This window comes from Mauremys mutica, chromosome 16 (assembly GCF_020497125.1).
Source record: "Mauremys mutica isolate MM-2020 ecotype Southern chromosome 16, ASM2049712v1, whole genome shotgun sequence".
Classification (NCBI taxonomy): Eukaryota; Metazoa; Chordata; order Testudines; family Geoemydidae; genus Mauremys; species Mauremys mutica.
Genome location: NC_059087.1, coordinates 13563408 through 13580840, shown reverse-complemented (window position 1 = coordinate 13580840; position 17433 = coordinate 13563408). Strand labels below are relative to the sequence as shown.

Sequence of the window (17433 nt, the reverse complement as noted above, 5' to 3'; positions counted from 1 at the left end):
GAAGCCTATGTGTGCCTCAGTTTCCCTCTGTACTTTGCATTGCTTCCCAGTGCTAACCGGTTTATTGGAGCAGAGCAAGGACATGAGGTGGGTGTGTCATGTAGCGGTGTGGGGTGGAATGAATGGGTCATTAAAAGGACTGGCTAAAACCGACCCCATGTCAATGGGGAGTCCAAAAAAACGACAGGAATCCCAACAGCCAAGCCACTCACACCTAGCAACCAACAAACCAGGAGGAGGAGATTTTGCATCACCTCTTGGTGGGGGAGGGAAGCAAAAGCCCCGGCCTGAGAACAAAGGGGAGAGGTGTCAGGTGGCTGGGCTAAGGGCTTCCCTTTGGAGAGAGGTGGGGCTCTCACCTTGGCCTGACAAAGACAGAGGGAGGGGGCCAGGAATGGAGCCCAGAGCAGCTTGGCTGGGTGGAACAGTGGCATGTCCAGAACAGATTGTATCGTAACCTTTAGTTCTCTGTGCTAACCAAAGGACTTCCCGCTGCTGTGTGCCAGTTGATTAATAAACCCTACTCTGTTTGGAAAGAGGCTGCCTGAAGTCACTGCAAATACTGGCTGAGATGCACTGGTCCCTGAAGAGCATACACGGCTCTGACTGGGAGTCTCTTAGCTGGACTCACTGGGCAGAGCTCAAGGTGTGAAACTGGAGCCCAGAGGCTCAGTCTTGGAGGTATTGAGGCTGCGTGACAGACCCTTACGGAATAGTAGGACCCCTGGTGGGTCTGACAGACTCAAGGGGTTCCTCCAAGTTTAAAAGCTGGGGCATAGCACAGGTCCTATGGATTTGTGACCCCAGTGCGCCTTTTATCCCCTACAGAAACATTAAAGCATACAGCACCCACTATGGGTTGGCAAGTTTTACCCAACCCATTTTACAGACAAGCGCACTGAGGTTAAAGAGAAGTTAAGTGACAGGAGAGAGGCCACGGAGCAAGTCAGTGGTAAAATTAGGAATGGAACACAGGTGTCCCGACTCCCAGGCCTGTGCTCTAACCGCAGGCCAAAACTTATTCTCTGGCTACCACCCCCACTATAAGACAGGGAGGTACAAAGGGTGGGAGGTTGTCCCCTGGAACACTGGTGCCTTGAGAGAAAAAGCCAGCTGCATTGTGTAGCACTGCTGCCAAACATTTATGTTCTTCCAAGCACATTTTCAGTGCAGCTGAGCACTGTGCCATAGACCAGCAAACATTAGAACAGGGGCCATAACGTATCATCATTTAAGTGCCTGTCAGTGGTTTATGGCGAGTGAAATGAGTTTGGTGCCTCAGGGCAGTCTGATGGGCAAGTGTCCACACCAGGAAAACCCAGTGCTACAACCAGCATAGAGTAATATTTCCTGCTAGAAGACCCAAGAGAGAGAGAATCATGAAGCCTGAACTTCCTTTTCATTCTTCCAGATCAGGGTGAGGACATATCTTAGCCGAGGGGAACAAGCACTGCCACTGCCTGAATTGTAGCTTGGTGATAACGCTGCCCTTCCTCCCTGTGAATGAAAGCACAGTATGGCCACCACCCCTTAGAAGTGTTTGTTACTTTTCTGCTCTTTAGCTGAAATTCATCATGAAACTTTCCCTTTTTACTCATTTCTGCATGGATCATGCATGCAAACAACTTGCCAAAACTTTGTTTCCCTTCCAAAAATCACTTGTTTTGAATTGGGCATAAATGATTTTCAGGCTTTTGTTGCATCAAAGCGAGAGAGACCTTTTCATTTCCAACTTCCCCGGACACACCTATTTTCTGCAGCTCATGCCATGTTTGCTTTGGCATATGCAAAGTGGAGAGGGCTTTCCCCGGAGTCTGCATTTCATCAGATAAAGGCTGCTCGCAAGTTACCACACATTGTGCAGCATGTACCCCTGAACCCTGATGCAACTCTGCGCAAAGTTTGCAATCTCTTTTTTCCCCTCTCTACAGCAAAGCTGTCTCATCGTGCGGCACTTTGCTCTTGCTGAACCCACGTTACCCAGTTATTTCTAAGAGGCTGAGCCTTGTTTTTGCAGGGGCGAGCACAAGTCCTGATAAAACTAGCTAATAATTCATACATTGTTGAGAAAGGGACACGATCAAGATTAAAAACGCTGTGCTGCTATTGTTCAGCACTGAGGCCAGGCAAAATGTTTGCAATGAACCTAATGCCTAGGCTGGGAGGGGGAGTCATTGTTTACATGGAGAAGGGCACACTGGAAGGGGCACCCCCCATGGACCACACGGGGCCACGAGTGGGCACGATCTGTGAGTCCGTGACACCTCCCTCTCTGGGTATAACAGATGCATGTCCTCGCTTCCCTCAGGGAGGTACCTTCAGGGCAAAGTCATTGTTTACAGTGGGTTGGGGGTCTGAAAACCAGAAATAAGGGATTTGGGGCTCAGCTCTATTAATCGTTTTATGGTAACACCCGGTGGTGCTAGGCACTCAACAAAAACATTGCCCTGGGCACCCCACAAACAAAGAGACACCCCAAAGAGTGTAGCCTACTCTAAGCCAACCCTGATGAGAGCCCAAAGCTCGGCCTAGGTTCACCAATAGGATCGTCCAGCTTCCACTCCCTCTCCCGCCTTTCCCAAGAGAGACTTCCCTTCCCTCATACACCACCTCACCCCCTTACCTTTGAGGTCTTCCGAGTGGTTGGGTGTCTCCCCACGCTTCTATTCCAGTCCCTCCTTGAGAGACAGCAGCTCCTCCCCATCCTAGGAGCTTCAGGGAGTCACCTGGGAGCTGCCTAGGAGACCCTCTCCCCTTGTCAAGCTTACAAGGAATCTTCTAGGAGGGGGAAAACCTCCCAACCCTTCTGCCACCCTCAGTCAGGAGGTCTCCTGCTCCTAACAGCAGCACTGGGCCTGGAAGCTGGCTTATAGGCTCCTCTGTAGGGAGAGTACAGGCCCCTGGGGTACTGCTCCCTTCCTGAGAACTTTAAAGAGGAAGGAGGGTTCCGGGGCAGCTGTGAGAACAGAGGGTGGCGGCCCAAGCAAGTTGTGACCTCAACAGGGCAGGGTGGTCTGCAAAGCTGGGCAAGAGCTTTTCAGCACAACAAAAATCCGTGAAAACCCCAACGGACTGAAGTCCTGAGACAAAAACCTGCTGGCTCTGGTATGTGGCATCCCACATTGGGTTGCATTGGCACCTCTGACTAGAGAGCTGGGAGCAATTTAACTGCCTAACTGGTTTCTAGCCTTGATGCTGTTTGCTTAAATGGCTGCATTTCATTCAGCACAGCCAATGACAAAGACTGGCTGCCTCCACCATTAACAAGGGCTATTATGCCTAGTCACTTTCACCTTCCAGCTCTCAGCTAAAGTCCAGGGCAGTTGCTAGGTGGACTCAGAACCACGCAAGGGAACTTTTTCTTAAACTAGATGACAAAAAAAAAATGGTTTTCACTGAAATAAAAGTTCTAAAAAAACACACATTGCCATGATAACTAGCCCTTCCCCCAGCTCTCTGGGGCAGAGACCAGTAATTACTGCCTTCTGGGAAGGGTGGGTCATTAGCCTTTTGTACCACTGAGCTATGTCACATGACTTGAACCGGCAAATTAAAAAAAAAAGTCTCATCCCAGCTTTCTGTGTCCAATTACATCCATTGGCTCCTCAATGTTAGACGCTAGCTGAGCTGACAAATAAGCAAATAAGAGATGGAAGCTTTTGAGCAGCTCTTGTATTAAAGGAGAGTGTGGGGGGCTGAAGTTTTGAAAACTGCTTAAAGGATTAGGACTCTCAGCTTCCATCCAAAATGAATGGGCATTGGATAAATAACGCTGTCTCCTAGATCACTTGGGAAGACACGACAGCGACACTAAATTAACTCCCCAAAATGGTATATTTCCAACATCACAAAGCTCCAGGCTGTGACCCAGCTAATTGCTAAGGGGGCAAATACATTATACAGTAGGTTTCTCTGGGTTTTTTTTTTTAATAGTAAAAAATCATTTTGACATGATAGTGAAAAATAAATATTATTCCATGATTCTAATTGGTAGGTTTCATTTGCAGGGATCAACCCGATGTCCCAGGCAGTAGAGCACCTGATGAACAATTGGGGGAAGAATTAGAACTTATGAATACTTTCTCCATCTTCCAGTGTTAAATTCTTGCTAAAAAGCCTTATGAAATCCTCAAAAACAAGGAGTCCAGTGGCACCTTAAAGACTAACAGATTTATTTGGGCATAAGCTTTCGTGGGTAAAAAAACCCACTTCTTCACTCCCTCCTGCAAACAAACACATTTCTTTGGTTCACTGCATTCAGACCCAGAGCCGCAAAGTTATTTAGATGCCTAACTCCTTAAGCACCTAAGTACCTTTGAGGCTTTGTGTAGTCCAACTCATTACTTCTATATTGTTAAAAGACTTTTTCTTCCCACAGAGTAACTGCAGTCATTAAGTGCATAATGCTGTCTTTGCTGCCCCCATGTGGCATTACAGGAAATAGTCAGAATTCCTGGGCATTGGATGCCAGGTGTGTTCCCGCATCAAACTGTGATAAACGTGCAATTATTCTCAAAACTGCCGCATGTAATTATCCCATTCTCAGCCAGTGGCAGATGGCTCATTAAGGCTCCAGTGCACTTTTGTGAATGGCATGAATTTTTTTAACATGCATTTTAAATCAAGAGAAGTATTTGCCATTTGAAAAAGATGCCGTTAAATGGGAGAACGTATTGACTGGAGATGGTGTTGTTCAGTGGTCAGGGCACTGGGTTTGGACTCAGGAGACCTAGGCTCTATTCCCAACTGTGACACTGGCCTGCTGGGTGACTTAGGGCAAGTCAACATTGCCTCAGTTTCCCTAGCTCTAAAATGAAGCTACTAATACTTGTGTGAAATACATGGCTATCTACAAATAGAAAGTCCTAGATAGGAGCATGGCATTGCACTATTTACCTGCCAGCAAATCCTTCATGTGGGGATTTCACCCAGTCCTTCCTCCACATGCAAGTCCCTCTATAAGGTTCACTTCTTCCACAAGGCTCACAAGAAGTGAATCTAACAAAGAACTGAAATAAAAAGGAGAAAACTCTCTGAGTTATTCCTTCTTCTGGCCCTCACCATCCTCCATTGCCTCGGCTTTGTTCTGGGCAGGCTCTGGCTTCGTTTTGTGACTTGTAATGCACCGAGCACTTTTGCACACAAATAATAACGGTGCCGCATCCAACTCCAAAGGGCAGCTTTGGCCTGCTCAGTCATGACCCCCTGAAGGCGTCTTGCATCTGTCAAGGGGTGTCGCTTTAAGGGGATCCAGTCCATCTGACGTGAAGGGCCCCCATCGTTTAATGACCAAATGTTTGTTTTAAAGCAGTGGGTCTCAAACTTTTGTACTGGTGACCCCTTCCACAAACAACCCTCTGAGGGCGACCCCCAATTAGCAATTAAAAACACTTTTAAATATATTTAACACCATTATAAATGCTGGCGCTAACGTGCGGTTTGGGGGTGGAGGCTGACAGCTCGCAATACCCCCTCCCATGTAATAACCTCGTGACCCTCCCAGCCCCCCGTTTGAGACCCCCTGTTTTAACGTGAGTGTATAGTGCAGGTGCTGGAGTGAGAGCACTGATGTCTGGGCTGTGCCTCCAGAGAGCTTACACAGAGATGGTGCAGCCCAGTGCCCAGATAGTTTTAAACCATCATTGCGCAGCTTGGCTTCTGCCTGAACTGGGGGCCAGTACACCCCCCCGGCGTATATAGGGCAGGCCTCAGAGCGTCTCCACCTAATAGCATTCTAGTCTACACTCTATAGCCCAGAATGACCGTCATCCCAGCATGGCCCTACACTCAGGACGGCGAAAGGGAGCAGCACAGACAGCACTACCTGCACGGGGGGAGTAATTCCCTGGGTTGTTGCAGCCCCCCCCCCCCCGATTATGGCCGCTCTAGTGATATACAGGGGACGTGTGCGGGACCCAGATCTGGCCCTGACATTCTTGATTTATGCACGTAACAGGAAAAGTGGCCGTATAGCTTTCCCATCGCTATGCCTCTGCTCCGCTCCGTAAGGGCTCCCCACTCTGTGCAGATCCTTGCTCATTTGGGGTGAAATTTTGGCTTCTCCTCCGCGGGCCAACAAGGGTGCTAATTATGGTACTTTTGTGCTGTGGCCATCTGCTCACGAAGAACTGGCCTGTGACCACTAGCTCCTTTCACATCAGCTACTGTACAGCTGGTAACCGTTTTCAGTCCTCACTGACCCTGTCTGAATTTGAACCAGTGACCAAGAAGTATCCCATTACCAGCCTCCAGTGATCTTCCATAATCCTGTGATCATGTTTGAAGATCACATTAATGAGAGTGGAGCTTCATGATGGGTAGAAACGTGGCCTCAAAGACCTGCACTCCGACACATTTGCACATACTCTGCCAAAGGCCACACTTGCTGTGGCAATTCTGCTGTTGGTTTCATTATCAATGTGACTGCACCTGACAGTGTACTGCCAAGGTAGGTGAACTTGTCCACTGCCTGGTGGGTTTGGCCAGTCACTGTGACAGTAGGCTCTACGTAAGGCTTTCCTGGTGCAGGCTGGTACATCACTTCTGTCTGTGCTACCACTATGCTATTACTGTACAACTTAAACCCTAGAACTATTAAGACTCTCTACACAATATCTACAAGCAGGAATAACCCTCTTAGCAGACTAACAGGGAGAGGAACAGGGGGCTCCGACTCAGGCCATGCGGCAGTATGACACAAATGGAGTGGCAGCCACCTGCACTCTCTCTTATACCCTCAGCTGAGAGCACGAGGAGACTCACTATGCATGTGCAGGTCAACAGACACTGCTAGAAAATGCTTCCAGACTCAGGCAAATACCATGCATGGGCATCCCATGGGTGGAATACACATAGGGACTGTGTCCTTCCCCCCAAGGTGCCATCTGATGTACTGAGGTACCACTGAGCCTACCTGTTCCACCAGCCTGGGCTCCCTTACACTGTCCTGCCGACTACGCCGCTGTGACGGGTTGACCCCCCCCACCAGGTTGCTACCTGCGTGTGTGTTGGAGGAGGCGTGAGGGCCTGGCTCAGCAGGACAGGGTGAGAGAGCCCAGGCTGGTGGAACAGGCAGGTTCAGTGGTACCCCAGAACATCAGGTGGCACCCCAGAGGGGGGGCAACCCATCACAGGGACCATCACTGGAAGAAGAATCTGTGAGAACCCGGGGGCTTTAGCGCAGCCACACAGAGAAAGATGGTGCAGAATCCATCTGAGGGCAGAAGTCCTTCCTAAGGAATGACATTTCAGAGACGACCTTACCTGACAGAGGGACCCGCCACACACATTTTTTTTTAAAAAGGATATTTAATGGTTTAACAGGAGGTTTCCATGAAACGTGTTCACATCCAGTGTCCCGTAAAATCACACTGCATTATAATGGCTAAAAACAGTCCCGTTTTGCAAATCACTGTGAATATTTAAAAATGCAAACAGCAGATGGGCAAACACAAGGTGACCATTTGCTTTTTTTTTAAATTTGTCCGGATGCAATTGTGTCCTGTTCCCACTCTAGAAAAAGGCACCCAACATAGCTCCATGGGAGTCTGATCCAAGACTCCCATCGATTTTCCAATGGTATTTGCATCCAGCCCCAAAGGGCGGGGGGGGGAAGGGGGAAAATAACAATGCTAGCTCAAGGAAGTCTGCAAACCAGGAGGTCTCCTCCCAGCAAAGTTAAGATCTTTGTGATGGTGAAACACCAGCAGTTCTATACAGTTAGGCTCCACATGAACCTTGCTGTAGCACTAGCCACCAGCTAATCACAGGAGGTGCAGACTAATGGGCCTGGCCCTTTCAAAGCAAATGTGGTTGGTAATTTAGAAACCAAATGGCCCATCAGTGCCTAGCAAGATAAAAAACAAAGTGGCTTCGGGGCTGTGGCTCAAGTGAACCAAAGGAACCTCCTGCTGTGAAGGAAATGAGCCTTGTCAAGTACTGCTTCCTCTTTCATTGTGGTTCTCCAGCAGAAGCAGCCCTCAGAGCCTCCCAAGCTTTGCGATGATGATTTCCAGCCCATATTTACATGCTAGTCTGTTCTGAACAAGGTGGGTTTTTTGTTTTGTTTTTTGTTCTCTTTCTGCAGCAGCCCCAGACTGGGATATGACCAGAGCAGCAGCAATGTTGCAAAGATAAAGTGTTACAATATGAGCCCAAATGGATGCTGCAGCCTGCTTCCGAGTCCCTGTGTCATGCTATTAACCGAGGCCTGGCATTTGGGGAGAAGGGGGTGGGGCATGATTTTTGTGTTGGCTTTTAATAAACTCGATGCTGCATGTGCAGGGCAGAGAAACATAACATGTACCAGCAGCTGCTGGCAAACCCACACCTTTAGGGTCCATTAACACCTGCTGAATTACAGTAGCACCACCATTTTGACAGCTCTTTGGGTGTGGAATTGTTTACCAGCTCTGGATCTAATTCAGTTCCTTTAGGTGCCCTCAGCTGCTCAGTGTACACCCAGGGAAAGGGACATAAGAATGGTCATACTGGGTCAGATCCATGGTCCATGTAGCCCAGTATCCTGTCTCTGATGGCCAGTCACGGATGCTTCTGGCAGTTGGAGGCTTAGGGACACCCAGAACATGGGGTTGCATCCCTGACCAACTTGGCTAATAGCCATTGATGGACCTGTCCTCCATGAAGTTATCTAATGCTTTTTTGAACTCAGTTATACTTCTGACCCTCACAACATCCCCTAGCAATGAGTTCCACAGGTTGACTGTGTGTTGTGTGAAGGAGGACTTCCTTATCTTGTTTTAAACCTGCAGCCTATTAATTTAATTGTGTGACCCTTAGTTCGTGTGTTATGTGAAGAGGCAAATAGCACTTACTTATTCGCTTTCTACATATCAGTGATGACTTTATAGACCTCTATCATCTCTCCCCACCACTCATCTCTTTTCTAAGCTGAACAGTCCCAGTCTTGTATGGAAGTTGTTCCACCCCTCTAATCATTTCTGTTCCCCATCTCAACACCTTTTCCAATTTGAATGTATCTTTTTTGCAATGGGGTGACCAGAACTGCATGCAGTATTCAAGGTGTGGGTGTACCATGGATTTATATAACAGCATTATGATAGTTTCTGTTTTATTATCTATCCCTTTTCCAAGCTTTTTTGACTGAACATCAAGTGGATGTTTTCAGAGAACTATCCACAATGACTCCAAGATCTCTGTCTTGAATGGTAACAGTTAATTTAGATCCCTATCATTTTGTATGGATAGTTGAGAATATGTTTTCCGTTGTTTATTACTTTGCACTTATCAATATTGAATTTCATCTGCCAGTTAGTTGCCCAGTCACCCAGTTTCGTGAGATCCCTTTGTAGCTCTTCACAGTCAGGTTTGGACTGAACTACCTTGAGTAACTTTGTATCGTCTGCAAACTTTGACGCCTCATTGTTCACCCTTTTCTCCAGATCATTTATGAATATGTTGAACAGCAACAGGTCCCAGTACAGACTCTTGGGGAGACCCTGCTATTTACCCCTCTCCTCTGTGAAAACCGACCATTTAGTCCTACCGTTTGTTTCCTACCTTTGAATCAGTTACCGATCCGTGAGAGGACCTTCCCTCTTATCCTGTGACTGCCTACTCTGCTGAAGAGCCTTAGATGAGGGACTTACCACAGTAAAACCACCAAGAACTAAACAATCTGGTGTAGCTGTGTGGACATTGCTCCCCGCAAGCCACACCATTCCCTGAAGCCCTGAAAGAGTTAATATAACCCATTTAACACCACACTCACTCACCCCAAAATGGCACCAAGTGTGTGAGAGTCACCCCTTAGATTCCTTATCCAGCTTCCCGTTAGGCCACCAAAAGACACCAGCCCGTTCAGTGCCACCATAGTGGCTGGTATGAAGAGAAGAATTACTTGTCAGCGTTATCCACATGGGAAGGGGGAGAGAGAAAGGCCAATGACCAAAAGACTTTGGAAGAGATGTTTCATCATTTAAATTCATCTGGAAGTTAGAGGAAACTAGTGCTGCTTTTTGGGTTTTTTCAATAAAGAGTCTCTTCCAGGAAATATCATGGAAGAGGCTCTTAAGTGGATTTTCAAGAGCAATTTTCAATGTTGATCGCCGTGGGAACAGAGGTAGGCCAGGGCTTGACCCTTTTGAAAATGGCTCCCTTAAAAGTGTTTTACTCTGAAAATTGACATTGCGGGGTTCCATAGTGACTGTCTTTCACTGGCTCCAGACTTAAGGCCAGTGGAAAATTTCTAATTTTTAACACATTGTTTTGGGTCGCAACCCCCACTTTCCCCCAGTGAAATAGTTGATCACAATTTGGGGGGGGGGGGGGCTTCCAGGCAGTGTAATTCAACACCAAAGTTGCTCAGTTTACAGTTTAAAGGATTTTTTAAAATCTAGTGGCCCTTCAAGTTCTCCTTGGATCTGAGAGTCAAGCTGGCTCCTTCTCACTCACATATCACCACCAGGAAGAAGGGGTTATTTACCTGTACAGTAACTGTTGTCCTTCAAGATGTGTCGTGTACATATACATTCCACTGATGGCATGTGTGCATGTACACAAGCACACGTGCCTCCCAACTCAAGTACACTGGGTGCACACACTATCACTGCAATGTACAAAGTACACACTCACTCAAAGGAGAACCGTGATCTCAACAAGGAGATAAGGTGCAACTAGAACAGGTAAAAGAAACTGAAAGAAAAATGGTGAAAAGCTTTTCATCATTATTTTCGAATTCTGAAATTTCATCCAGTCTTCAAGTTCTTATAAACTTAATCAAGCATCCACATATTAGACATTTCAGCTAGCTCTAAAGTTTGTCTAAAGTATGTGGGGGGTGGAAAAGAGGGGAGAGAAGTTTTGTGACGATTTCACTGAACATCTTTCACTCTTTTTTGGCTCAAAATTCCAATAACATTTTTGATGGAACGTGTGAAATTTAAACCATTTCAACCAACCATAGGAGCCCCACATATGTACACTTCCTCTGAGCCAGGGGGACAGATGTTGGTCCACGAGCCAGAGAGAACCCAGCTTGACTCTCTGGTCCCATGTAGAGTTTGGGGACGGTTAGAAAACCATCTTTTTACCTGTGAACCGAGCAAACTGGATCTGTAAGTGAAAGAGAGACAAACATGGAATTTTGTCATGTCATTTTTACAGAGCAAGATCCCCGCTTTAAAACAATTAATCCCCTTCCTTCTCCCTTAGTGTATTTCATGGTGCCATATTAAACAGTGACAGTGGCATATAGAATAATTGATTCACAACCGATGGTATCATAACGGCGTCTGGCTGATATAAGAAGCCATCCAAAAAGCAGAACCTGCTATTTGAAAATACATTTAAAACTAGCGCGTGTATCCACAATTCGAAGTTTAGTCCCTCACAGATCCTTCAAAGGAAGCCTTACACGAATGTGATTTTTGTATACAGCCATCGATCATGAAATACATCTAGAATAGAATTTACGGGAGCAGAAAAGTTAGATGCATGTGGATTACAGTGGCTTCGTGTGTGTAACCGCATCTCAGCCGAACGACAGCACTCGGTGCTTATAACAGCCTGCTACTTGCTCAGAGCTGAAAGAGCTACTCTAGCTCGAGCAGTCAAGATAGGGGGGATCGATACCGTCTGCTGACCATGGTATCTATGTTTGTATGGCCAAGATTTAACCGAGAAGCCCTTACATTTAAACATCTGGAATCAAAGGTGACCTTCACATCCTTTATAAAGGCAAATATGTTTCTGATCTATAGAGACTGGCATGAGTTAGCTTGACATCAGCTGGCAGCGTAGATTTGTTTGTGAAATGTACCACTTTGCAGTCAAGGCCAGTGCAGTCAGGATGCCATTCTATCTCATACATCCATTCAAGATGCATGTTACATTACTGAATGTCAGCACAGCTGTTTCATCTTTCCCATAGCCTTACACCAGGGCTGCTTTTGTTCCTGGAATAACAATGGGGTTTCACCACTATCTGGTCTGTTGTCATGAAACCAGAGTCGCCTTTCAATGTATCCAGGCCTTCTCCACCTGAGCGTTACATCTCTATGGAACCTCTGTAACTAATATTCAGCAACGTCTTTATTCTTTAGCTGGCTGGGGGAATAAGAAGGTGCAGAACCCACAGTCCATTATTAGATCTTTAACTAAAAAATAAAAATAAACCCAGTTCACTTCTCATGGAGAACTTGAAACCTTCGCTGCCATGTTCCTAGGCATGTTTGTTCCAGCTGTAACAGTGTAGCATGGTGTGATTCTATCCACCACCAGTCCCTGAAGCACCGCAACGTCTTCTCGTCCATGTTACTGGATGTCATAGGGCTGCGCAAGCCACTGCTGCTGTCCACACGCTTGCTAGCACAAGGCTTGCTGAGAGTCTGAGCGCCAGGCGGGCCGAGAGGGAGTCTGAGGAGGAGGAGGTGCATGAGCAGACCTCGTAGCCGTTTTCCGAACGGCTCTCGTCGTGCTGCCCTTGCTTGGAGCGCGCCCCAGTCCTGCTGCTCCCTGCCGAGTCTGGAGAATCAGACTGCATGTCCCCACACACCAGCCAGTCTCTGGCGATGGACTGAGGGTAACCAGGTTCTGCTTCCAGGTCATTGTCCAACACTTTCCAGTACTCCTTGCCCCTGAAGAAATAGGTTGCACCTGGGGGGGGGGGGGGAAAGACATGCAGGGTTAGCAGGCATGAGCTCTGGGAGGGGCTCTCTGTCACTAGTCTCCATGGCAGCACACCCAGCTGGACACAGCAGTAACAGCTACTTATTAGACATGCTTTACACATAGAGCAGTGACACACGTCCTGTTACTGAGCTGATGGGAGCAGGCACAACTCCACCAGGAGTAATGGAGTTTTTGTCCACTTGCATCTGTTCACGACAGCACAGTAGGCTGGGACACGGTGCCACCTGTTTGTTTACAGGGCTGGCTTTTAGCCTATGCTACTACAGTGGCCAAGTCGGGGGGGGTCTGCCACACGCACGACTCACCAGCCATGGTGCCAAAGGCCCAGTTATGGTGGGGGAGGAAGATGGGCAAAGCCTCACATGTCTAACTTGACAGAAGGGCCTATATGTTGATGTGCCTCCTGGAGACCCTCAGCTCGGAGTCTAGACATACCCCAGACTGGCAGTGCAAAAAATGCGAAGAATTTCCTATCCTATCAAAGCACCAGGGAATGGGGGTAGCAGAACAGAGTTACCTTCCCTGGAATTTGTCTAGGATGCTGGAACACATGCTCCACTTTTGCAAAAATGCCCTGAGATGACCAAAGTGATCAGGAATTTATTGTTATGTCCAAAGCCCCATGTCCTTTAATATCATGTGGCGCGTTGGTTGGTATTGATACTAATGTATGCATACAGCACAGTTTTGACAGAGAGCAGAGTATCCTCAACATATCTTACTGGGGTTTTACCTCTGAGGTCTCCCACCCAAGGTCTTCCTTGTCCAGTTACTGAGCAACAACTTGCAAGACTGACCACAAGATTCCTCTGATAACATCTCTGTCTCCCGTTGAGTAAAACTGCATCATGGTGAGATTTCACAGCTGTACTCACAAGGTCTCATGAGAACTCCAGTGATAATGGTGCAATACTGCTGGAATAGCGTGTTAGGTCCAGTCTACTCTTTAAAAGTTTTACTGACATAATTATGTTGGTAAGGGGATTTTTGTTTGCCAGAATAGTTATGCTGGTAAAAGCCCTATTGTAGATGCAGCTACACTGGAATAAGACACTTTATATTGCTATCGCTTATTTTGCTACACTGAAACAGAATACGCTACATGGGCATAAGCTAGTATAACTGTGTCTGCACTAATGCCTTTGTTTCGTCTCCAATTTAACTATGCTGGTCTAGTTAAAGCCACAACATTTTAAAGTAAAGACAAGGCCTTAGGTTAAAAAAAACCCAAAACCGAACTCTGCTAAGCTAGCACTGACTCACCATCTGACCATCTCATTGCGTCATCTAACGTGCTTGGAATGCCCTTCCACAAAGTGGTCTCGGAAGGATAGCCGGGATCCATCCTCCGCTCATGGTCGTCATAGCGCCAGTAGAGACTGTCCTTAAAGAAATAAGTCTTGTCATTGTGGGCCCAGGAAAAAGCAGCGTCGATGCCTCCCGGCGGCAAGCCAAAATCCGAAATTGGCCGAGGGTATCCTTCCTCCACGTTATTGTCTTTGAACACCCAGTATCTGTCTCCTGCGGAGAGGAAATAGGCAGGTAGAAATATCAATTCTGCTTCAGGTGACACTCCATGATCTGCTGCTGTGACAATCCCTAGATTCGATTTCACGGCACTCCAGAAAGGGAACTACAAAAACAACAACCTGCTGAGGAATCTGCTTCTTGTGGAAAATGCTGTTTGTGTCAAACTGCCACTTGGATACAGCCAGCCTTTGCTATTTTGCGGCTGGGGGCATTAGGTCCCAGGACACAGACATGTTGATTCTGCTGTATAGTCTGAGGCTAGTCATCTGCGGTTATGCCATTTAATTTCCCACCCCGTCATCCCCTTTGATTTCCATACAATAACTGTTAGAAATAAAAAGCCACACAGAGCTTTCGAGGGCCAATGGAGAAGTTCTGTCTGTAATTCAACTTTTAACACTAACGCACGTACGCACCACTTTGTAGGCGACGCCCCCAAGTTTCTGTGCATTCATTCAGTTGGATTTGAAAGACCTGCACATGTGGTAGGAAGGGCACATGGCGTCTCGAGAGATCTATCTATCTTGGGTACTTATACGGCCTCCATTACCATAGTATTTGGCTGCTCTCCCACAGGGGAATCCATACAGACCATGCTCTAGTGCAGCTGCTCCTATGTGCACAGAGGGTACAAACTGCAAGCCCTGCGCTCAAAGGAGTGAATCTGGCCCAGGATCTATAATTGGACCTATGGATTGTTTGCCTCTCTGATATTGTTCTTTCAATAGCTGTGTGGTTTGGCAGGGTCCTTGTGGAGTCCATGGCGGCCATTTTGGATTTCTCCATCTGAGAAAATAATGCTTCGGCAGTATGTGGGAGGCCTTAAAAGCTTTAATGGGTGCAGAAGTGTGTGTGGGATCCATTACGGAGGATAATCCATTTCTGCAGCCTCACTTCTATGATTCAGCACTTCCGAAATCAATAATTTACCACACGCAAAGTGGGACATTAGAGACGCAAAAAGCAATTTCCAACTGAGAGAAGCTTAGCACAGTTGCTCCTTTTCGAGTTATCCAGTAGACCAGCTCCCTAAAAAGCACCACAGACCCAGTTTCAGTGCTGGGTGCAGTAATTACACAATGGAGACACAGCCACAGTTTTGAGTGTGGGAAACTGCTAATTAGTTAAATTCAAACTAACAGAGCAACTACTGGCAGCAGGCATAATACCTGGAATGAACGGGTCTGAGGTACATTTAGTTCTTCCATGAAGGACACTTCAGAAGTGTGAACCGAACCTAATACCTAGTCACTAAGGTGGAACATCGTTTACTGTAATGAATCGGTGCACTGCAGACAACAGTTCTCAGCTAAATCACACACAACTGGGGACCAGGGCTAGAATCCTGGCTCTTCAACTCCAAAACTCTTTGAGCTGAAGGAGCTCTCCCCTAAGCTAACACTACTCGTAGGGCCCTTCTACAGTTTAGCTACTATAACCTGATGCACACAGCCAGCAAATTCCTCCAAGTGCCTCCAACAACACTGAATGTTTCACATGCAAGATGCTCAGGGTAGGCTCTGTTAGGACAGAAGAATTAAAAATCCATCTTCATTCAATTAAGTATAAAGGGAAAGAAAAAGAATATGCGGGGGCTGGAGCACATGACTTATGAGGAGAGGCTGAGGGAACTGGGATTATTTAGTCAGCAGAAGAGAAGAATGAGGGGGGATTTGATAGCTGCTTTCAATTACCTGAAAGGGGGTTCCAAAGAGGATGGATCTAGACTGTTCTCAGTGGTGGCAGATGACAGAACAAGGAGTAATGGTCTCAAGTTGCAGTCAGGGAGGTTTAGGTTGGATATTAGGAAAAACTTTTTCACTAGGAGGGTGGTGAAGCACTGGAATGGGTTACCTAGGGAGGTGGTGGAATCTCCTTCCTTAGAGGTTTTTAAGGTCAGGCTTGACAAAGCCCTGGCTGGGATGATTTAGTTGGGGATTGGTCCTGCTTTGAGCAAGGGGTTGGACTAGATGACCTCCTGAGATCTTTCAATCCCAATATTCTATGATTCTAAGAATTGTAGCACTTGTTTAAGAAAAAAAAAGCAGTTTGCTACTCCAGCTGGTCCTATTTGAGAAAGTGAATTTTTTTCATTTTTTTTTAAAACCAAACATAATTGTTGCTTTTTGAGTGGCTCTAATAGCAGCCTAATATGTATTAGCCTTGTAATGGTGGGTTCATGGCAGCTTATGACCCAGGAGCTCAGTGGAACACCTCAGCAGACATACTTGGGACCGGGGGCAGCTCTATGTTCTTTGCTGCCCCAAGCATGGCAGTCAGCCAGCCTCCGGCGGCGTTTCTGCAGGAGGTCTGCTGGTCACGCGGATTCGGTGGCGTTTCTGCGGGTGATCTGCTGATCCCGCGCCTTTGCGTACCACCGCTGAATTACCGCCAAAACCGCGGGACCGGCAGACCTCCCACAGGCATGCCGCAGAAGGCTGCCTCACTGCCACTCTCACAGCGACTGGCACACCACTCCCCGTGGCTTGCCGCCCCAGGCACGTGCTTGCTGCGCTGGTGCCTGGAGCCGCCCCTGCTTGAGGCCCTCACATTTCATCTGCCACACTGAGGCTTATTTGTCCAGCATGGCAAATTCCATTGAAAGACACCAAGTTCCTCCTTGCCTGCAGGACTCGTGGGAGTTTAAAGCTACTAGATACTAAAGCCACAGATACTAGCAAGAGATGCGTGGTCCCTTTAACAATGTTTTTGCTTTTACCTTTGAAGAACACGATCTTGTGGTCATTGGTTCTCTCGTACACCGCGTCCACACTGTCCATGTTGAGGGGAAGACCCCTCCAGAAACGGTGGATCTGAGCTGGCTGGAGGGAGACCAAGTGTTTATTGCGAGTCAGTCTCCAGAAGTACTTGCCTAGATGAATACAGATTGAACATTAATGAACCACACCATAACACCCCTTTGGTAGGAGGAAAAAGCTGTGGGTTGGAGTCAGGAGATAGTAGAAAACAAAGTACATAAGGTGGGAACTATGAAACGACTTGCTTTCTTTTATTCCCCATCCCTTGGGTGGCTCCCATATCCCCGACACTGAGCCATAAAGAAAAATCCACTTCCAGACTCTGCATTACAGTCACCGTCCTTCTGTCTGATAAATGAATCTTTTACTGCTAAGAGCATCCGTGCTGCTCCAGAGAACATTCTGCAGGGAGACAGGAGATATTTCCTCTCCTTCCCTCCAGGGCCGAATATGCTGCCTCAGCATCAGTACC

The 17433-nt window shown here is 47.2% G+C and overlaps 2 protein-coding genes across 3 annotated transcripts in view; both read right to left on the bottom strand.

Moving 5' to 3' along the window:
* The window catches only part of ULK1 (unc-51 like autophagy activating kinase 1), a 133205-nt gene extending 129278 nt beyond the window's left edge, over positions 1-3927 (bottom strand). For both annotated transcript variants that reach the window (XM_044989747.1, XM_044989748.1), the window contains exon 1: positions 2624-3927. In XM_044989747.1, the coding sequence (XP_044845682.1) occupies positions 2624-2704 (81 nt within the window). In that variant the 5' untranslated portion in view covers positions 2705-3927. The remainder of the gene's footprint in view (positions 1-2623) is intronic.
* A 4773-nt stretch (positions 3928-8700) lies between these two features.
* The window catches only part of MMP17 (matrix metallopeptidase 17), a 124689-nt gene continuing 115956 nt past the window's right edge, over positions 8701-17433 (bottom strand). The window contains exons 8-10 of the mRNA XM_044990418.1: positions 16922-17074; positions 13936-14193; positions 8701-12636 (exon numbers count right to left, since the gene is read on the bottom strand). Of these exons, the coding sequence (XP_044846353.1) occupies positions 12305-12636; positions 13936-14193; positions 16922-17074 (743 nt within the window). The 3' untranslated portion in view covers positions 8701-12304. The remainder of the gene's footprint in view (positions 12637-13935; positions 14194-16921; positions 17075-17433) is intronic.